The sequence below is a fragment of the Doryrhamphus excisus genome, chromosome 6, assembly GCF_030265055.1.
Source record: "Doryrhamphus excisus isolate RoL2022-K1 chromosome 6, RoL_Dexc_1.0, whole genome shotgun sequence".
NCBI classification, from domain to species: domain Eukaryota; kingdom Metazoa; phylum Chordata; class Actinopteri; order Syngnathiformes; family Syngnathidae; genus Doryrhamphus; species Doryrhamphus excisus.
Window position 1 is genome coordinate 1411162 of NC_080471.1, and position 23237 is coordinate 1434398.

Here is a 23237-nt window from a genome sequence, read left to right on the forward strand (position 1 = left end):
TTTTTACCCGTTCCAATTCAGAACCGTTTCAGCACATGGTGGTCGATACAACACACACATGTACACATGTAGATATCATGATATATGATAAGGTGTCATATAGATTTCAATTTTAAAAAATGCATTTCAGTTTTGTCACTTTTTGCTCTTTTTTTCCCCATTTTTGCTGTTTTTTTTTCAACTGAAATAATAATAAAAAAAATAGTTTTCATGACTTTATTCCCACAATATTTTATAATTTTTAAAAATATTTTCATACTATTTCTACCATCTTTTTTATATTTTTCCCCAATTTAATTTTCCAGAAATTAATATTTTTGCCCCTTATATATTATGAGTTTATTCTTGTAAAATTGAATTTTATTTGTCATTAGAAGATGAATTTTTTGTCTTAATAGTTTGACTTTATTCTTGTAAAAAAAAATTTTTTTTCATGACTTTATTGCCACAATATTTTATAATTTCTTTTATGTTTTCATACTATTTCTACCATCTTTTTTTATATTTTTCCCTAATTTAATTTTCCATAAATTAATATTTTTGCCCCTTATATATTATGAGTTTATTCTTGTAAAATTGAATTTTATTTGTCATTAGAAGATGAATTTTTTTGTCTTAATAGTTTTACTTTATTCTTGTAAAAAAAAATTTTTTTTTATTTTTTTTACTTTCTTCCCATCATATTTTGACTTTATTTTATTACTTTATTTTTTAAAAAGTTATGTTTTGTTTGTTACATATGTTACAACTTATATTTATAATATATATTTTCTTTCATATTTCAACTTTATGCTACTTATGCTACTTCCTAAGGAAGAAAAAAAAAATAACATAATAATGTTTACCTGAGCGGGGTGTGTGTTATGTTATTATTTCAATAACAATTATAAAATATGACTTATATGTTTGAAATATTGAACCAAAAATGTGCTTATATTGATATGAGCATAATGAGCAGGAAGAAGAAAGTGATGTTTGTCCGGGCAGGGCGTGTCGAGCACACAACACAGTCGTTCATCATGAAGGCAAATGAAAGGTAAAGATGGTAACGTCCTCGTGCTGCTGGCGGACGGACGTGACGCCGCGCGGTGGTGTCTGTGGAATCTACCCCCCCCCCACACACACACACCTCCCCCCCCCCACACACACAATCCAACCTCGTGTGAGTCGGTATGGTTCTGGTTATGATGTAAGAGGGGTGTAGGGGTGTCGTGGTGCAACCCTCCTGGCCTCCACCAATGGAAATTTGGGCCGGGCTCAACACCCATCTTTTGGAGTCTTGCTATATAATGCACCAATCAGACCCCCCCACCCCCCACGCCCTGTATTCATCATTTACTTACCGTCATTCTCTTCTTTCGCTGCTGTTCAATACTTCACAGTCAAGTCATCATGAGGTAAGAATAGTTTTTCATATTATTTCTACTATCTTTAAAAGTACTTTTTACTGCTCTACTCTATTAGAATATACTTATATAGTTTTTTTTTGTACGATGCACGAGATATATTCTTAGATATACATCATTTGCTTCATCAGCTATGTTGACTGCTAATATTGACTTACATTGGATTCCAGGGGTGTCCAAACTGCCGCCCAGGAGCTATTTGCTGCCCGCGGCAATGCACATTTTAAAAATATCATTTAACAAGAACCGCCACTTTTTAAAAAAAAAAAATACTTTGGGGAAAACTTATAATGTTATGACAATAAAGTCAAAATATGATGGGAATAAAGTCATCGTTACGAGAAAAAAACAAAAGTTGAAATAATTGAAAAATTGGAACAACACTGGCAAAAATGATAAAATATATAAAATTTAAAAAAAATCTATGAGAAAGAAAAAAAAGTTGTATTCTAATGAGAAAAAATCATAATATCATAAGGAAAAATATTCTCATTTTAAAGATAAAAAGTTGTATTCTATTTAGAAAAAAATCATAATATCATAAGGAAAAATATTCTCATTTTAAAGATAAAAAGTTGTATTCTATTGAGAAAAAATCATAATATCATAAGGAAAAATATTCTCATTTTAGTAGCATAGAGTTGAAACATGTATTATTTTATTAATTTTATTTTTACTTTTTTTTTGCACTCTAACAAGAACCCCCACTTTTAAAAAATTACTTTGGGGAAAACTTATAATGTTATGACAATAAAGTCAAAATATGATGGGAATAAAGTCATCGTTACGAGAAAAAAAACAAAAGTTGAAATAATTGAAAAATTGGAACAACACTGGCAAAAATGATAAAATATATACAATTTAAAAAAATCTATGAAGAAGATAAAAAGTTGTATTCTAATGAGAAAAAATCATAATATCATAAGGAAAAATATTCTCATTTTAGTAGCATAGAGTTGAAGCATGTATTATTTTAATATTTTTATTTGTATTCACAAGATGATAAAATCAAGATAAAACTAACTAAGGTTGTCATTTTTGGAAAATGAAGTTCAGGGAAAAGTGAGAATATTCTGTGAATAAAGTCAAAATATGATGGGAATAAAGTCATCATTACGAGAACAAATTGGAACAACAGTGGCAAAAATGATAAAATATATAAAATAAAATAAAAATCTGAGAAAAAGAAAATAAATTGTATTCTAATGAGAAAAAAATCATAATATCATATGGAAAAATATTCTCATTTTATTAGCATAGAGTGAAAGATGTTTTATTTTATTATTTTTTTGTATTCATAAGATAATAAAATTAAGATAAAACTAACTAAGGTTGTCATTTTTGGAAAATGAAGTTCAGGGAAAAGTGAGAATATTCTGTGAATAAAGTCAAAATATTCTAGCTTTTTTTTGCATTCTAAGAAGAAAAAAAGACTCAGTTTTGGGAAAACAAACTTGTAATACGAAGAGAAAGAAACAAACAAAATTGGAAAATTAAGTTGGGGAATAAGTTCTAATAATTTGGGAATAAAGTAAAATTATAATATTATTAAGAAGGATTATTTAAGAAGAAAGGTGAAATATTTCCTTCAAAGCTAAAGTCTGTACCATCATACTTAATCATAAATGATGAAAATAAGCGTATTCACGTTCCCTTCCTTGATGGTCCACACCAGTGCCAGGAATGACTGCAAGTCTTACGTGGTTCAGATGAATGGAAACGTAGTCCACAACGGCAAACGATTGAATGGAAGCGGAGTCAACAAGAAGTCCGTCCACCACGTCAGCGTCCACGGGAGTCTTCATCCACTCAAATCCAAGAGCCGTAGAGAACGATGGGAAGTGAAGCCGTCGATCATGGCCGACAACACCTTCAATCCCATACGAGCCATTGTGGACGGGATGAAACTCTCCCCGCATCCCGATAAAGCCATGATCGCCCTTTCTATAGGTGAGATGGCGTGCCTTGCTGGCAAATGGTAATGGTAATGGTAATGGTAATGGTAATGGTAATGGTAATGCTAATGGTTTTATTTCATTTGAACATGCATCAGATTCCAATTGAGTGCATCCCATAATCAGTTCCCAGTTCCACATGTCCAAAAGGAGTAGGAAGAAGCACAGCTTATTAAATCCTACCCCTCCATCTGGTACTTTTACAATCAGTAACTCTTACATTTGTTCACTTCCTGCTTTCATAATACAGTTTAAGGTTTTATTAATTTAATTTAATTTAATTTAATTTAATTTAATTTAATTTAATTTAATTTAATTTAATTTAATTTAATTTAATTACCGAAGTACGAGGTGATATGAGCATCCAATGACATCATGGGTACCATAGTAAGTGTCAAGATAGTAATATATTTTATTGTATTGTTCACTTCCTGCTTTCCATAATATAGTTTAAATTAAATTAAATTAAATTAAATTTATATAACAAAAGTTGAAATAATTAAATTAAATTAAATTAATTTAAATTTAATCTATTAAATTTAAATTAAATTTAATTAAATTTAATTTAATTTTAATTTAATTTTAATTTAATCTATTAAATTTAATTTAATTTAATTTAATTTAATTTAATTTAATTTTAATTGAAATAAAAAACATTTCAATTTTTTATTTCATTTCATTTCATTTCATTTCATTTTATTTTATTTTATTTTATTTTATTTTATTTTATTTTATTTTATTTTATTTTATTTTATTTTATTTTATTTTATGTAGGAGGTGATATGAGCATCCAATGCCATAATGTGTACCATAGTAAGAGTCAATATAGTGATATATATAGCACATCATGACTGGTTCAGCTAATTGCTAATTAGCTAATTGGTTATTTTTAGCCTTATGTTTGAAGATGAACTATATCAGCAAGTTGAAGTATTTGTCATTTTACAAACAAAAGTAGTCGGGCCATTGATCTGAATGATGAATCATTTGAACGATTCATGTGCAAATACCCTCCAAAAGAGTCTGTTACCTCCTCAGGGGATCCAACCGTCTTTGGAAACCTTCCCACGGACGACGAAGTACTGAAAGCCATGAAAGACGCCATCGATGCGCAACAATACAACGGCTACGCTCCTTCTGTGGGTCAGTTTGCATCCCGGCCAAAAGCAACATTTGAACAAATATTCATGTTGTTGCCTTTAACCCTTCGATGCACGAGTGACTGGACCCTACACTCTTCCATAAGTGGGTCAAAAATCACCCATACTAGAATCAATGCCTTTTTATGACAATTTTGCCACTTTGGTTAGGAATAATCACTTGTATGATATTTAGTATTATATTTAGGACCACACAAGAATGATTTCATGTTAGAAACATCTTCATTTTTCACTTTTTTTACATCTTTGAAAAAGAAAATGACCCCGTACAACAATAGAAAATGGGAGGATCCATTGTGTGTTACATAAAGGGAAGTTAAAAATGTGAATGGCATGATATCAAAAACATGTTTTTTGAGGAATACCTGGAATATGAAATGACAAAAAAAATTTCATTACAAAGATATTTCAAGAAAACAACCTGACCGGGTCATTTTTGACCCACTTATGGAAGGTTGGGGTAGTAACACAAAAACTAAAATTTCTTAAAATGTATAAAAGGTAAGTTAAAAATGTGAATGGCATGATATCAAAAACATGTTTTTTGAGGAATACCAGGAATATGAAATTATGAAAAAATTTCATTATGAAGATATTTCAAGAAAACAACCCGACCGGGTCATTTTTGACCCACTTATGGAAGGTTGGGGTAGTAACACAAAAACTAAAATTTCTTAAAATGTATAAAAGGTAAGTTAAAAATGTGAATGGCATGATATCAAAAATATGTTTTTTGAGGAATACCTGGAATATGAAATGATAAAAAAATTTCATTACAAAGATATTTCAAGAAAACAACCCGACCGGGTCATTTTTGACCCACTTATGCATCTAAGGGTTAACCTTCACCCAACCACCAAATCCTAGCCCTGCAGTGTTTTAGGATCTGCATTGTTGTTTGCTGGCAGGATACTTAAGGAGTAGACAAGCTGTGGCCAACTTTTATAGCTGCCCCGAGGCCCCCCTGGAGGCAGAGGTACAGTATTCCCTTTCCCGGATTATATTGCATATTTGACGACAGTGCAAATCAATTAGTACGTTTTATTATTTGGAACTTTGAGTTTTTTTTCTGAAGTTAATCATGTGAATAATGCCCCCCCTCTCCACCCCCCAGGATGTCATTTTGACCAGCGGCTGTAGTCAGGCCATCGACCTCGCTATCAGTGTCCTGTGTAACCCCGGAGACAACATCATGGTGCCGCGTCCAGGCTTCTCCTTATATAAGACCTTGGCTGTGTCCCTGGGCATCGAGGTCAGGCTGTACAACCTGCTGGTAGGCTACACTTTGTCATCTTGCTCATTCGCTAGTCTTAACCCCCCCCCCCGTCGCATCACACGGCGACATTTACGTTGAAAGGCGTTGTTAAAAACGTAGTCTTCAACGACAAAACGTGGAAAAGTAATCCCTCGTTTATGGTGGTCAGTTGGTTCCAACAGTGATAAGTGAATTTCTGCAAAGTAGGATTCCTTATTTATACACACTCCTATGACCCAATATAGTAGACATAATAAGAGAAAATAAGACATAAGACACGTAGTTAAAAACGTAGTCTTCAAAGACAAAACGTAGAAAAGTAATCCCTCGTTTATGGTGGTCAGTTGGTTCCAACAGTGATAAGTGAATTTCTGCAAAGTAGGATTCCTTATTTATACACACTCCTATGACCCAATATAGTAGACATAATAAGAGAAAATAAGACATATAAGACACGTAGTTAAAAACGTAGTCTCCAACGACAAAACGTGGAAAAGTAATCCCTCGTTTATGGTGGTCAGTTGGTTCCAACAGTGATAAGTGAATTTCTGCAAAGTAGGATTCCTTATTTTATACATGGAATATTAATCCTTTACACTCCTATGACCCAATATAGTAGACATAATAAGAGAAAATAAGACATATAAATAAGACATATAAGACACGTAGTTAAAAACGTAGTCTTCAAAGACAAAACGTGTAAAAGTAATCCCTCGTTTATGGTGGTCAGTTGGTTCCAACAGTGATAAGTGAATTTCTGCAAAGTAGGATTCCTTATTTATACATGGAATATTAATCCTTTACACTCCTATGACCCAATATAGTAGACATAATAAGAAAATAAGACATATAAATAAGACATATAAGACACGTAGTTAAAAACGTAGTCTTCAAAGACAAAACGTGGAAAAGTAATCCCTCGTTTATGGTGGTCAGTTGGTTCCAACAGTGATAAGTGAATTTCTGCAAAGTAGGATTCCTTGTTTATACATGGAATATTAATCCTTTCCACTCCTATGACCCAATATAGTAGACATAATAATAAGAAAATAAGACATATAAATAAGACATATAAGACAAGTAGTTAAAAACGTAGTCTTCAATGACAAAACGTGGAAAAGTAATCCCTCGTTTATGGCGGTCAGTTGGTTCCAACAGTGATAAGTGAATTTCTGCAAAGTAGGACATAATAAGAGAAAATAAGACATATAAGACATACGTACGTACGTTCATTGTTCTTAACTGTCAGCCAGAGAAATCCTGGGAGGTGGACCTGCAACACTTGGAGAGCTTGATGGACGACAGGACATCCTGCCTGATCGTCACAAATCCATCCAACCCGTGCGGCTCTGTCTTCAGCAAGGACCACGTACAGAAGATCCTGACAGGTCAGCAGAACTCACCTGAAACTCAACAAAGTCTTTCTGGACCTGTGTTTCACGGATCCTCCTCCACAGTGGCCTCCAGAAACCACGTGCCGATCCTGGCAGATGAGATCTACAGCAACATGGTGAGTAAAGTGTCACGTCAGGTTGGCTGGCCTCCACAGGTCCTCGTTTACCGCAGCGAGGCACATTTTCCACCAGGGTGACGGCAGAGATTGCCTTTGGTTTGGGGGCATTTGTCCGGGACAACCACACATCAGCACACGGAGGATTAGGACGGGACTAGGATAAGTCAAAGACTCAGACGCACCGATCAGTAAGGTCATGCAGGATCGTCCGAGTGCTGTGAAACGGTTTCTCTTTCGGCAAATAAAATGGGCAGCAGTAGCATCGTAGAACCGTCAACAACCCGTCCTTACTTTATTTTCGTTTTCATTACTCATAAAAATAACCAAGTTTAAATATCGATGATCAAAAACTGATTCAGTCCAGAGGCAAAGTATCTTCAAAACATGACACGGAATCAAGAGTGGACAGACTCCTACAGAAAATGTAGCAAGAGAGTAAGACAGAAGAACAATGGCCTGGATGGTCGTCTTGGTGCTCGGTCAGCAAAAAGCTGGTAGAAGACCAGACCAGAAGTGTCAGATGCCAGCCACAGGTGACAGGTGACAGGTGCAGCCGCGGCGTAGGAATCAAACGGTGCCCGCACGTTTTGTGCAGAACTGAGACCGAGGTGTGACTGGTGTGGCTTTGAGCAGCCGACAAGCTAAGACAGGAACCAATGATGTTGTTCTGAACAGCTTCAGAGTCAGAACAGGAACTGATGATGTTGCCTTGAGGTACCAGAGGGCCAAAACAAGAACAGGAACTGACCACGTTACCTCACGAGACTAAACAGGAAGTGATTATTTTGCCTTGAGGTGCGACAGAGACAGAACAAGGCTTCAGGGACAGAACAGGAACCGATGATGACTTTGCCTGGAGCTGCCACAGAGAGAGAACTGGGCTTCAGGGACAGAACAGGAACCAATGATGACTGCCGAAGACATTAACAGGTACCGATGACGACTCCGCATTGTTCTACCGAAGAAACGGAACAGGAACCAATAATAACTGTGCCTTGAGCTGCCGTAGAAACAGAGCAAGGCCGCAGAGACGCAACAGGACCTGATGATGTTGCCTTGAGCTGCCACAGAGATGGAACATGAACTGATGATGACTTCACCTTGATCTGTCGCAGAGACGCAACAGGAACTTATGACTTCGCCTGAATCTGTCTCAGAGACAGAACAGAAACCGATGAGGACTCCACCTTCAGCTGCCGCAGAGACGGAACAAGGCCGCAGATACGCACCGATGAGGACTCCACCTTGAACTGTCTCAGAGTCAGAAGAAGAACCGATGATGACTAAACCTTGATCTGTCTCAGAGACAGAAGAAGAACCGATGATGGCTAAACCTTGATCTGTCTCAGAGACAGAAGAAGAACCGATGATGGCTAAACCGTGATCTGTCTCAGAGACAAAACAGAAACCGATGATGACTCCACCTTGAACTGCCGCATAGACAGAATAGGAACCGATGAGGACTAAACCTTGGACTGCCGCAGAGACAGAACAAGGCTGCAGATACGCAACAGGAACTGATGATTTTGCCTGAATCTGCCGCATAGACAACAGAAACCAATGATGACCCCACCTTGATCTGTCTCAGAGACAGAACAAGGCCGCAGATACGCAACAGGAACCGATGACTTTTCCTGAATCTGCCGCAGAGACAGAACAGGAACCGATGATGACTAAACCTTGGACTGCCGTAGAGACAGAACAAGGCCGCAGATACGCAACAGGAACTGATGATTTTGCCTGAATCTGCCGCAGAGACAGAACAGAAACCGATAAGGACTCCACCTTGATCTGGCTCAGAGACAGAACAGAAACCAGTGAGGACTCCACCTTGATCTATCTCAGAGACAGAACAGGAACCGATGATGACTAAACCTTGATCCGCCTCAAAGACAGAAGAAGAACCGATGATGACTAAACCTTGATCTGTCTCAGAGACAGAACAGAAACCGATGAGGACTCCACCTTGATCTGTCTCAGAGACAGAACAGAAACCGATGAGGACTCCACCTTGATCTGTTGCAGAGACAGAACAGAAACCGATGAGGACTCCACCTTGATCTGTTGCAGAGACAGAACAGAAACCGATGAGGACTCCACCTTGATCTGTTGCAGAGACAGAACAGAAACCGATGAGGACTCCACCTTGATCTGTCTCAGAGACAGAACAGAAACCGATGAGGACTCCACCTTGATCTGTTGCAGAGACAGAACAGAAACCGATGAGGACTCCACCTTGATCTGTTGCAGAGACAGAACAGAAACCGATGATGACTCCACCTTGATCTGTCTCAGAGACCCAACAGGAACTGATGATGACTAAACCTTGATCTGTCTCAGAGACAGAACAGAAACTGATGATGACTCCACCTTGATCTGTCTCAGATACAACAGAAACCGATGAGGACTAAACCTTGATCTGCCGTAGAAACAGAACAAGGCCGCAGATACGCAACAGGAACTGATTACTTTGCCTGAATCCGCCGCAGAGACGGAACAGGAACCAATGAGGACTCTGCCTTGCGCTTCCAGTACTTTCATCTTGCGTTTATTGAAGAGTATTAGTACAAGTACAGCTACCAGGTGCAGTACTGTCCTTCACGTTCAAAACTCCCCAAAGGCTGTCTTCCTTTTCCTCGTTCATGAATCAGGCCTTTTTGGTCTTGGCAAGGCCGAGCAAGACTTCATCCGTTTCATTTCCCACCCGTTGCACAACTCTTTGTTCTGTGTCACGGCGTCCAGCGGGAATTAGCAGGAGTGGGAAGGTCGGGGTTGTCGGGTGCATTTCCAAAAGCCACGCTGCCAACCCTCTAATCGTTCCCTATTCTATTCTCCTGCTGCAGAATGACTGTGCACTTTTCAGGCTGCATGTGTTTGCAATCAGCCTGAATGAAACACTCGCTTTTTTTTTTTGTTTTACGACTAAGGCGAAACCTCACCAGCTCGTAAACGGTAACGTTCATGCCCCTCCTTTTGGGGCATATCTGCTTTACATGGTTTGTACTAAATTTTTAAGACAATTTATTTCAGCGAGAGGACTACTACAGTCGGCATGACTGCAAGCTAAGATGTTGTAAAAACGGAATTCTGGAGTAATATAATAATATGGAACATTGAATTATTGTCGGTGGAGCCAAAACGACAGGACTTCCCTGTGCCTGCAGCACATCGTTCTGGAGAACTTTAATGAAAACCAGCTTTCTGTATGCTTCAGATGTCTCACTGCAACCTCCATAAGTCACGTTTTCACTCAGTAGTCCTGGGGGGGGGGGGGGGTCACGTTTTCCCACTGAGGGCCCCATACTGAAACATCTAAGCAATTACAGTAAACCTCGGATATATCGGATTCAATTGTTCCCACTGGTTTTGTCCGATATAAGCGAAATCCGTTATATGCGTATACCGGAAAATGTCCGTTTTACGCATATATGGGATTTATATCCGGTATATGCGTAAATGGGATTTTATCCGTTATAAAAAGGCACTTCCTTGACTATGTTTCCAATGTACCTGGACACGCAGGCAACGCTGCAAACGCTGCAAATGACGTCGTATAGCGGCCTGTCACCATTCGGCGAATCGGAGTGCCACGATGCGGCCATCCGATATATGCCAGGGAAATTTCATGGAAATGCATTGGAACGGGACTGGAGATTTTGTCCGAAATAGGCGAAATCCGTTATAAAAAATCCGATATATGCAATGAATTTTTATTGGAAATGCATTACAGAAAAATTGGTTCTTTTTTATCTGTCCGTTGTGAGCGAATTTCCGATATATCCGAGGTTTACTGTACTTCAACCAAAACTCATTTATACAATAGAATGATAATGGGACACTATGTTTTTCTCCTGTTCAGTGCAAAATAAAAGTATGGCACAATTAACTTGGGATGTAGAGATACACAAATATATATATATATATATATATATATATATATATATATATATATATATATATATATATATATCTCGCAATATGATATATTTTATATCAAATCTCAAGTCATTGATGTCAAAGTCCAAATCAAGGTGGACGTCTTTGATGATGACTTGAGTCCACATTGCTTAACCCTTAGAGTGACTGAACCCTACACTAGAATCACAAACTGGGACTGAAAATGCAATGAAAATTTGTTATCATTTCATATTCCTGGTATTCCTCAAAAAACATATTTTTGATATCATGCCATTCATATTTTTAACTTGTCTTTTATACATTTTAAGACATTTTAGTTTTTGTGTTACTACCCCAACCTTCCATAAGTGGGTCAAAAATGACCCGGTTGGGTTGTTTTCTTGAAATATCTTTGTAATTAAACTTTTAAAAATCATTTCATATTCCTAGTTATTCCTCAAAAAACATGTTTTTGATATCATGCCATTCACATTTTTAACTTACCTTTTATACATTTTAAGAAATTTTTGTTTTTGTGTTACTACCCCAACCTTCCATAAGTGGGTCAAAAATGACCCGGTCAGGTTGTTTTCTTGAAATATCTTCATAATGAAATTTTTAAAATCATTTTATATTCCAGGTATTCCTCAAAAAACACGTTTTTGATATCATGCCATTCACATTTTTAACTTACCTTTTATACATTTTAAGAAATTTTTGGTTTTGTGTTACTACCCCAACCTTCCATAAGTGGGTCAAAAATGACCCGGTCAGGTTGTTTTCTTGAAATATCTTTGTAATGAAAAATTTTTATCATTTCATATTCCAGGTATTCCTCAAAAAACATGTTTTTGATATCATGCTATTCACATTTTTAACTTACCTTTTATACATTTTAAGACATTTTTTGGTTTTGTGTTACTACCCCAACCTTCCATAAGTGGGTCAAAAATGACCCGGTCAGGTTGTTTTCTTGAAATATCTTTGTAATGAAAAATTTGTATCATTTCATATTCCAGGTATTCCTCAAAAAACATGTTTTTGATATCATGCCATTCCCATTTTTAACTTCCCTTTATGTAACACACAATGGATCCTCCCATTTTCTATTGTTGTACGGGGTCATTTTCTTTTTCAAAGATGTAAAAAAAGTGAAAAATGAAGATGTTTCTAACATGAAATCATTCTTGTGTGGTCCTAAATATAATACTAAATATCATACAAGTGATTATTCCTAACCAAAATGGCAAAATTGTCATAAAAAGGCATTGATTCTAGTATGGGTGATTTTTGACCCCCTTATGGAAGAGTGTAGGGTCCAGTCACTCGGGCATCGAAGGGTTAAGCACTCAAGAAGACTGGAACATCCAAAATGTTCCATTAGGACCATCTGGACTGAAAACCTGTTTGGCCTCCTTGCACTGAAAGACTTTTATGTTTTTATGATTTTTACTTTTGAGTCTTTTACTTTTATTTAATTCAAATTTTGCGTCTTCCTGTCAGGTTTTCCCAGGTTGTGAAAGCCCGTCTCTGCCGTCCCTCAGCTGTGACGTTCCCATTATTTCTTGCGGCGGTTTGGCTAAACGCTGGCTTGTCCCCGGTTGGCGGTTGGGATGGGTCCTGATCCACGACAGGAACAACATCTTTGGTTCTGAGGTTGGTTCGCATCCGACTACCAAAGACGACTAGAAGTACTCCATCCTTGTCTAACGTCATCTCCAGATCCGACAAGGCCTGGTCAAACTGAGCCAACGTATTCTCGGAGCGTGTACCATTGTCCAGGGGGCCCTGGAAGGAATCCTCAACAACACACGCCAAAGCTTCTACGAGGACACAGTTCGATTCCTCAAGGTGTGCTAACGTGTAGCACTTTGTGTAGTCGATATACGAGGTGACATAAGCGATGTGATGTACGCTCTTCTTCTCCACAGTCCAACGCTGAGATTTGCTTTAACGAGTTGTCCACAGTGCCGGGTTTGACCCCCATCATGCCGTCAGGAGCCATGTACTTAATGGTCAGTAACCAGTTCTTCCATCTCGTCACACTAATGACTGTCTACTGTATAGTCCAGTACAAACAGCTACATCAGTGGAATATCCTAGCAAGACCGACATAATACCCGACACGGAAGTCCGGTATTGTTGTCATAGGGACGGGATTTGGACCTTCATAATGGCTAAATGAAGCGAAGTACAATGGAACCTTGGTTAGCGTGATTTTCAGTTCATTCATTCATTTTCAGGCAGGGTACACCCTGGACTGGTGGCCAGCCAATCACAGGGCACATATAGACAAACAACCATTCACACTCACATTCATACCTATGGACAATTTGGAGTGGCTAATTAACCTAGCATGTTTTTGGAATGTGGGAGGAAACCGGAGTACCCGGAGAAAACCCACGCATGCACGGGGAGAACATGCAAACTCCACACAGAGATGGCCGAGGGTGGAATTGAACTCTCGGAGAAAACCCACGCATGCATTCTTACAAAGAACACTAAACTCATCACACACCAACTTAACACTCAAGAGGTATAATTAAACCGGCTCACCCGAATCATTCATTCATTCATTTTCTACCACTTATCCTCACGAGGGTTGCTGGAGCCTCTCCCAGCTGGCTGGGGTACACCCTGGACTGGTGGCCAGCCAAGCACAGGGCACATATAGACAAACAACCATTCACACTCACATTCATACCTATGGACAATTTGGAGTAGCTAATTAACCTAGCATGTTTTTGGAATGTGGGAGGAAACCGGAGTACCCGGAGAAAACCCACGCATGCACGGGGAGAACATGCAAACTCCACACATGGAAAATGCTGGGGGTGGAATTGAACACGGTTCTCCTAAGCTAAGAACATTTTGGAATAAAAATACATCAAGAACATAGTTGGACTCTAACCGGAAAATGTACATAAACTGAGGCAAAATTCTGGAAGAAATTTTCAACCTTAACTGAAAAACAAGGCTGCACGGCGGTCGAGTGGTTAGCGCGTAGACCTCACAGCTAGGACACCGGGGTTCAATTCCACCCTCGGCCATCTCTGTGTGGAGTTTGCATGTTCTCCCCGTGCATGCGTGGGTTTTCTCCGGGTACTCCGGTTTCCTCCCACATTCCAAAAACATGCTAGGTTAATTAGCCACTCCAAATTGTCCATAGGTATGAATGTGAGTGTGAATGGTTGTTTGTCTATATGTGCCCTGGGATTGGCTGGCCACCAGTCCAGGGTGTACCCCGCCTCTCGCCCGAAGACAGCTGGGATAGGCTCCAGCACCCCCCGCGACCCTTGTGAAGATAAGCGGTAGAAAATGAATGAATGAATGATTCGGTTGAGCTGGTTTAATTATACCTCTTGAGTGTTAAGTTGGTGTGTGATGAGTTTAGTGTTCTTTGTAAGAATGCATGCGTGGGTTTTCTCCGAGGGTTCAATTCCACTCTCGGCCATCTGTGTGTGGAGTTAGCATGTTCTCCCCGTGCATGCGTGGGTTTTCTCCGGGTACTCCGGTTTCCTCCCACATTCCAAAAACATGCTAGGTTAATTAGCCACTCCAAATTGTCCATAGGTATGAATGTGAGTGTGAATGGTTGTTTGTCTATATGTGCCCTGTGATTGGCTGGCCACCAGTCCAGGGTGTGCCCCGCCTCTCAAAGACAGTTGGGATAGGCTCCAGCACCCCCAACAAAGGTTCAACTGTATACGTTATATAAATACAACAGCGGGAATCGAATATGTTCGAACGCAACCGTACAACCCATTTGTGTTTTTTACTCAGGTTGGGATCGACATGGATAGCTTCCCGGATTTCCACAACGACGTGGACTTCACTGAACAGCTGGTGACAGAGCAGTCCGTTTTCTGTCTGCCCGCCACGGTAAGATCTTCAACATCGTCTTCGACCTCCTCGGCCTCAATCCGGTCCGTGTTGACGCCTGCGGTCTCTGTTCTCCGCTCAGGCGTTTGAGTATCCCAACTTCTTCCGCATCGTGGTGACCGTCCCGGAGCAGATGATGGTGGAAGCGTGCAGTCGGATCAGGGAGTTCTGCCAGCACCACTACCGGCCGGGTAGCCGTGACAGTAACGATCTGGACCAATGATGCAGCAGCAGCGGCAGCATTCCACGTTATGGGAACGTTCCCAACGTACCGAGCAGGAATCAATGTTAGACTTTCCAAGGTGTAAAATTAGACTTTGGAAAATGGTTGTTATCTTTGGAATGGCTAAAGCTTCCATGTAAATAATGTACGTGTATGCACCTTATACAACAACCTCTTGGTATATTTATCTAATTGTTGTACTTCTTTCATATAACTTTACTCTTTTATTACTTTAGTATCGCTAACGGTGCGTACTAGCTTCCGGACCGTTCCAATGGCTGCGTCTCATTTGGCGGGCTCGAGTACTTAAGACGCTTTCGAGTGCACTAGAATGTTGCCTTCACAATGCCGAGTGCGCATTGATTGACATTTGTCACCATATTGCAACGTCGTGAATGGGGAGAGATCAACGAGTGGTTGCAATTCAGCAAAAAAAGGAGAGAAAAAGAAGCGGCGAAATGCATGATAGTACTTTCAGTCGCTAAATACACAGTATACTGAAGTGTACTGACGGAAGTATTCCATTTGAGACGCAGTCAGTGAGTGTGTATCATTGAACGTCACAATCAGTGCAAGTAATTATGAATATTTTTATTAAACATGTCTTACTGATCTTTTTATCACTTTGGCCTAGAAAATGTCTCCATAATTTTTTTTTACATGAATAAAACTATAATTCCCACAATGCAAAGTGTTTGTTGTTTTAAGTAATGTGCACAATACATATGAGGAATTATGAATTATGACATATCAATAAAGCCGAAGAAAAAAAATGCTCAAAGAGGCTTAATTAAATGTACTGTGCTGTAGGGTGAGCAAATCAAGCGCTCCCTTTCTCCTTTGTGTACTTGATGTAAACACCACTTGTGGGGGGTGCATTTGGTATTTGGTACATTTCTTTTAGCAGACTGATTTAAAAAAGGAACAAATAAAAAGTGCAGTAATAGGTCCCCCTACGGGTACATACAGTATTAGGTTAACCTAATGTACATACAGTATTAGGTTACCCTAATGTACATACAGTATTAGGTTACCCTAATGTACATACAGTATTAGGTTACCCTAATGTACATACAGTATTAGGTTACCCTAATGTGCATACAGTATTAGGTCAACCTAATGTACATACAGTATTAGGTTGACCTAATGTACATACAGTATTAGGTCCTACGGGTACATACGGTATTAGGTTGACCTAATGTACATACAGTATTAGGTTGACCTAATGTACATACAGTATTAGGTTGACCTAATGTACATACAGTATTAGGTTCCCCAAGGGTACACACAGTATTAGGTCAACCTGCTGTACATAGAGTATTCGGTCAACCTAATGTACATACTGTATTTGGTCCCCCTACGGGTACATACAGTATTAGGTTCCCCAAGGGTACATACAGTATTAGGTTGACCTAATATACATGCAGTATTAGGTTCCCAAGGGTACATACAGTATTAGGTCAACCTACTGTACATACAGTATTAGGTTGACCTAATGTACATACAGTATTAGGTTCCCAAGGGTACATACAGTATTAGGTTGACCTAATGTACATACAGTATTAGGTCAACCTACTGTATATACAGTATTAGGTCGACCTACTGTATATACAGTATTAGGTTGACCTAATGTACATACAGTATTAGGTTGACCTAATGTACATACAGTATTAGGTTGACCTAATGTACATACAGTATTTGGTCCTCCTACGGGTACATACGGTATTAGGTTGACCTAATGTACATACAGTATTAGGTCGACCTAATGTACATACAGTATTAGGTTGACCTAATGTACATACAGTATTAGGTTACCCTAATGTACATACAGTATTAGGTTGACCTAATGTACATACAGTATTAGGTTGACCTAATGTACATACAGTATTTGGTCCTCCTACGGGTACATACGGTATTAGGTTGACCTAATGTACATACAGTATTAGGTCGACCTAATGTACATACAGTATTAGGTTGACCTAATGTACATACAGTATTAGGTTACCCTAATGTACATACAGTATTTGGTTGACCTAATGTACATACAGTATTAGGTCCTCCTACGGGTACATACGGTATTAGGTTGACCTAATGTACATACAGTATTAGGTCGACTTACTGTACATACAGTATTTGGTCAACCTAATGTACATACAGTATTTGGTCCCCCTACGGGTACATACAGTATTAGGTTCCCCAAGGGTACATACAGTATTAGGTTGACCTAATGTACATACAGTATTAGGCTCCCCAAGGGTACATAAACTACTAGATTCCCAAGGGTACATACAGTATTAGGTTGACCTAATGTACATACAGTATTAGGTTGACCTAATGTACATACAGTATTAGGTTCCAAGGGTACTACAGTATTAGGTTGACCTAATGTACATACAGTATTAGGTTCCAAGGGTACTACAGTATTAGGTTGACCTAATGTACATACAGTATTAGGTTCCAAGGGTACTACAGTATTAGGTTGACCTAATGTACATACAGTATTAGGTTCCAAGGGTACTACAGTATTAGGTTGACCTAATGTACATACAGTATTAGGTTCCAAGGGTACTACAGTATTAGGTTCTAAGGATACTACAGTATTAGGTCACAGTTTCACCAAAAAAGTGACGTTGAATTGAGACAAAAGGTTTTTTTTTTATAAGATGGCGTATTTATTTAAATGATGAAATGTAAATATGAATAAAAAATAGTTTGTGTGTTGCAGGTTGGGTGTCTTTACCATTTCTGTCAGGTGGAAAATGTAAACGTCCGGATGTTTTTCGGATACTAGGTGATCCCAAGTGATCCCGTTGGGAGTGGCGAGGTACCTTCAGTTGATTGTGAGCACGTCGCTCTGGATCTCGTGGTTGAGCTGCGTCTGGAGGTCGCTCAGCTTCTTTTTGAGGATGGCCAACGCGGACATGACGATGGTCTCGGGTCGCAGGGAGCCGCAAGACTCAACGTTGTAGAAGAACCTTCAGGGAGGAGGAGACAGTGGAAGCCATTAGAGATGTGACATACTAAAAAAAAAACCCATCCAAACCAGTTCCTCCAATTGGAAACTTATTTCTTACCTTTCGGGTTTTCCATTGGGATCGTAGGGAGCCTGGACTTCATCCTCCTCGATTTCTGAATATTCACTCTTGGGCCTAAAACCGGCACGGCAACAAATGATATTTTTATTTTTAGATGTTTTCCTTCTTGATGTGAAAGTAGAACCGTACCATTCCTCCGGCCGAGGGTAGACCGTGTGCCGCAGCGCATTGTCGGGGTCGTACTCGAACGCCACTCCAGCAGTCGGGTTCCACTTGGCGTGCTCCTTACCGAAGCCTTTCTTGGCGTAGGCTCTCAGTCGCAGTTCCTGACCTTTGCGGAGCTTCACGAGCAAAATCTCTGGAAAGGAAAGAGAGTGGATTGAAGCGTTGGCTTGGATTAATATCAGAAGAATTTCACAGAAAAAAACTTCAATAAAAATTATAAAATTTGCAGTCATATTAAGAATATTGTCACAATTATGAATGTTTTACAACAGTAACATAGGAGGGAAAACTACGTCATTTTTAGTGGCATTAATTTGAAATATTAAAAAAAAATTGAAGTCCTAATGAGATTTTTTTTTAATAGTCAAAATATTAAGAAACAATTCATATTCTAAAGAACAAAAAAGAGACAATTTCATGAGAATAAAGTCAGATTATTAAAACAATTCCATAATTAATAACAATCAATAATAATAATAATAAAATAGTATATAAATATATTTTATATATACAATTTTATTTTATTTTATAATAAAATAAAACTTTTATCAAATTTTATTTTATTTGTATTTTTTTTATAAAAAAAACAAGTATTTATTTATTTATGAAATTTTATTTTATTTTTATAAAACTTTATTTTATTTTATTTAAAAAAATAAATTATATTAGAAAAGCAGGAAGTGAACAAATGTAACAGTTACAGTAAAATAAAATAATTCCACCTTATTTTGTAATATAACAAAATAAAACTGTAATTTTTGAAAAATTGGGTTTAGGAAAAATTAGGAATTAGGAAATTAGGAAAAAAATTAGGAAAAATTTTCAAAATATTATTTTTTAAAATTATTGTTGAAATAAGTAGAAAACACAGCAAGAGCGAGCCAAAAACATTCTGCTTATTCTATAGTGATCACCCAATCTGATGGTTGTTGGTTCGATCCTCAATCCTCATCTAATGTTTCAACATACTAATATATCCCAATATTTCAAATGTCGGCTAAATGCTAACTACAAAAAAAGTCTGGCGTGGCGGCACAGCTCAGGTCTGACCAATGACCAATCTGGTCATCTCCCTTGCTGGTTCGATCCTCAGGTGGTGACCAGATTTCAACACGTTTCTCACCGTTTCGTTCAGCGTCGTCATTGGGATCGTTGTCTCGACTCCTGGAAGTCACCTGCAAGGCAGAGACGGGAGAAGGGTCGGTGCCGTGATGTACTTGGGAAAAGCAAGAAGGACGTGTTGGAGACCCACGGGGATGACTCTGTGGTTGTTGGACAGCAGATCACGCGAGGTGACGTTGCGCGTCTTCTCATCGGTACAGCGAACGTCCAGCGTCAGCTCCACAGAGCACTCTTGACAGAATTCGTTGCAGGTACATTCCTGGTGCGGAATCCGTTAGTATTAGTATTAGTAGTATTCACTTATTAAATTGTATTTATTTTCTTTACTTTATAAATATAATAAAGTCAAAATATTAAGAAACAAGTCATATTCTAAAGAACAAAAAAAGTCCCAATTTCATGAGAATAAAGTAGATTATTAAAACAATTCCATAATTAGTAATAATTAATAATAATAATAATAATAGGAAAGAGAGTGGATTGAAGCATTGGCTTGGATTAATATAATTAGAATTTCACAGAAAAACTTCAATAAAAATTATAAAATTTGCAGTAATTTTAAGATTTAATTATGAATTACAATTATGAATGTTTTACAACAGTAACATAAGAGGGAAAATGTCATTTTTAGTGGCAATTTGAAATATTAAAGATTTTTTTAAAAGTCCTAGTGAGAACATTTTTAATAGTCAAAATATTAAGAAACAAGTCATATTCTAAAGAACAAAAAAGTCCCAATTTAATGAGAATAAAATCTGATTATTAAAACAATTCTATAATTTGTAATAATTAATAAAAATTTAAAAATAATTCCACATTTTTAAGTTGTAATATTATAAAATAAAACTGTATTTTTTTAAAATAAGGTTAATAATATACAACTAAAGTCAAAATTTTCTGTGAAGAAAATCAAAATATTTTAAAAAATTATTATTTAGGAAGAAAGTTGAAATAAGTAGAGAGAAATTTATTTTTGATAAAGTCAAAATATTAAGAAAAAAGTCATATTTTAAAGAACAAAAATAAAGAGAATAAAATCGGATTATTAAAACAATTCTATAATTAGTAATAATTACTAATAATTATTTTAAAATAATTTAAAAATTATAATTTTTAAGTTGTAATATTACAAAATAAAACTGTATTTCTTTTAAATTAAGGTTGGGGAAAAGTTATCATATAAAACTAAAGTAAAAATTTTCTGTGAAGAAAATCTAAATATTATAAAAATAAATTACAATTCAAGAAGAATGTTGAAATAAGTAGAAAAAACAGCAAGAACAAGCCAAAAACATTCTGCTTTATTGACCTACTACATTTACTTTAACCCTATTATGATACTTTAATTATAATTATTTTTATATGACCAAATGAGGCCGCTTACCCGGGAGTACTGCATCTTTTCAACAATGTCATCGCTGGTGAGCGGGATGAGACCTGGGAAGATGCCAAGAGATGTCAGGTGATGGCACAGAGACACAACATGAAGTCGTCTAACGCACATACCGACTCTGTGAGCGATGAACTCGTCGTGCAAAACTGATGAGTTGGCGTCTATCTGGATCCAGTCGATTGCTGCTTATAAATATTAGAGCATTAGTTGTGAGCATGATTGCTAAGCAACGGCACAGCACTTCCACAGGTGATTTTACCTATAGTGGGTACTTCTGACATGAAGACTCGTCTAATGGAGTTAGCAACCCTAATGAGAGATAAAAAGAACATTTAAGACCGTGTTGACTGGTAGTAATCCTCGAGTCACTTAAAAAAAGAAAACACAATAGGTTACACAAGCTAACACATAGCTTAAATCACTAGCATTTTTTAATCTAACAGAATTTAAATAGCTTAAATCGCTAGCATTTTTAATTTAACAGAATTTAAATAGCTCTCGACTTCGTGAAGCAATTAAGGAATTTTAAATATAATTCAAAGGTTGTGCATCGTTTTCGTGAACATTATGGCTAATAGCATTGTCTGGTCACTAGATGTACAAGAGCTATGCTAACTGCTAGCGGTAAACAAAGCTAAGGCAACACTTACACCAAATATTTTAATGTAACATAATTTAAATAGCTCTCGGCTTCGTGAAGCAATTAAGGAATTTTAAAAATAATTCAAAGGTTGCGCATCGTTTTCGTGAACATTATAGCTAATGGCATTGTCTGGTCACTAGATGTACAAGAGCTATGCTAACCGCTAGCGGTAAACAAAGCTAAGGCAACACTTACGCCAAATCTGTGTTCTCGATAACAAACTTGACATTTTCATCTGAAAGTTCGGTGATTTTTACGGTGGGCTGGTTAGCATACGGCATCTTTGTCAAGGGATAGCTAGAACGAATATTAACGTAACTAAACCATGCACACAAGGAAACGAATGAGGCGCATTTTCTTCTTCGCCTTGTATAGACAATGCAACTATGTTGGATGTACTGCCCTCTTCAGGCCGTTGTTTTTATTGCACCTAGCACTGTCCCGTCAAGAATCCGGGCGAAAGCTATGCTATGAATGGATCCCGTCCAAGCCCGTTTTCTTTACCGGCGCACTCACATTTTAACATTTTCCCGTATTTTAACTTTGATTAAAATATCCATGGTCGGTCCGCTCGGTAACACTCGGGCGACATCGGTGCTATACGGCCAGTGAAGTCATAGTACCTTCAAAATAAAAGCTGGTAAAGTAACACGGTTAGAATATATACATTTGTGATGTATTTTTTTTTTTGTAAAATATGACGTGAAATAGGTGTAAAAATATAAACACACCTTCATTCTTGCTCCCTTTTCCTTGTCTATGAGAACTTGGCTGTAGAGTCTATGCTGGCTCCTCCACACAGCAGTTCCTGAAGATTCTGGGTGTCAGGGGCCCCATAGTGGACCATAGACCCTGAAAGACCTTGACCTTCACAGAAAATTTTGATTTTCAGACAGTTTTATTTTGTAATATTACAACTTAAAAATGTGGAATTATTTTTAAATTATTATTATTATTACTAATTATAGAATTGTTTTAATAATCCGACTTTATTCTTTATTTTTGTTCTTTAAAATATGACTTGTTTCTTAATATTTTGACTTTATCAAAAAAAATTCTCATTAGGACTTTAAAAAAATCTTTAATATTTCAAATTAATGCCACTAAAATGATGTTTTTTCCCTCCTGTTACTGTTGTAAAACATTCATAATTGTGACTATATTCTTAAAATGACTGCAAATTTTATAATTTTTTTAAAACTTTCTTCTTGAATAATAATTTTTACAATTATTTTGATTTTCTTCACAGAAAATGTTGACTTTAGTTTAATATTATAACTTTTCCGCAAACCCTATTAAAAAAAATACAGTTTTATTTTATAATATTACAACTTAAAAAATGTGGAATTATTTTTAAATTATTATTATTACAAATTATAGAATTGTTTTAATAATCCGACTTTATTCTCATTAAATTGGGACTTTTTTGTTTCTTAATATTTTGACTATTAAAAATGTTCTCATTCGGACTTTAAAAAAATCTTTAATATTTCAAATTAATGCCACTAAAAATTACGTTTTCCCTCCT

The 23237-nt window shown here is 37.2% G+C and overlaps 2 protein-coding genes across 2 annotated transcripts; one reads left to right on the forward strand and one right to left on the reverse strand.

Moving 5' to 3' along the window:
• The first annotated feature begins 1286 nt into the window (after positions 1-1286).
• Positions 1287-15976, forward strand: tat (tyrosine aminotransferase). The gene is made up of 12 exons (XM_058076089.1): positions 1287-1397; positions 3082-3356; positions 4400-4504; positions 5430-5497; positions 5636-5794; positions 7026-7164; positions 7234-7286; positions 12690-12842; positions 12909-13037; positions 13118-13201; positions 14970-15068; positions 15151-15976. The coding sequence occupies exons 1-12, from the start codon at positions 1393-1395 to the stop codon at positions 15289-15291; spliced, it is 1410 nt and encodes a 469-aa protein (XP_057932072.1). The 5' UTR covers positions 1287-1392; the 3' UTR covers positions 15292-15976.
• Positions 15977-17834: 1858 nt separating this feature from the next.
• Positions 17835-22089, reverse strand: polr2c (RNA polymerase II subunit C). The gene is made up of 9 exons (XM_058075656.1): positions 21905-22089; positions 21326-21375; positions 21180-21248; positions 21058-21110; positions 19804-19932; positions 19675-19726; positions 18516-18684; positions 18366-18440; positions 17835-18266 (listed from the first exon to the last, which is right to left on the reverse strand). The coding sequence occupies exons 1-9, from the start codon at positions 21988-21990 to the stop codon at positions 18122-18124; spliced, it is 828 nt and encodes a 275-aa protein (XP_057931639.1). The 5' UTR covers positions 21991-22089; the 3' UTR covers positions 17835-18121.
• Positions 22090-23237: the final 1148 nt, after the last annotated feature.

Excerpts from the sequence above, each read along its gene's own strand:
- tat (XM_058076089.1), top strand. Across the intron at positions 3,357-4,399 it reads CATGATCGCCCTTTCTATAG|GGGATCCAACCGTCTTTGGA; the intron begins GTGAGATGGCGT and ends TTACCTCCTCAG. Across the intron at positions 13,202-14,969 it reads CAGGAGCCATGTACTTAATG|GTTGGGATCGACATGGATAG; the intron begins GTCAGTAACCAG and ends TTTTTTACTCAG.
- polr2c (XM_058075656.1), bottom strand. The coding sequence starts at position 21,990 with ATGCCGTATGCTAACCAGCCCACCGTAAAAATCACCGAACTTTCAGAT. Across the intron at positions 21,111-21,179 it reads GTTCATCGCTCACAGAGTCG|GTCTCATCCCGCTCACCAGC; the intron begins GTATGTGCGTTA and ends GCATCTTCCCAG. Across the intron at positions 18,267-18,365 it reads CCCAATGGAAAACCCGAAAG|GTTCTTCTACAACGTTGAGT; the intron begins GTAAGAAATAAG and ends TCCTCCCTGAAG.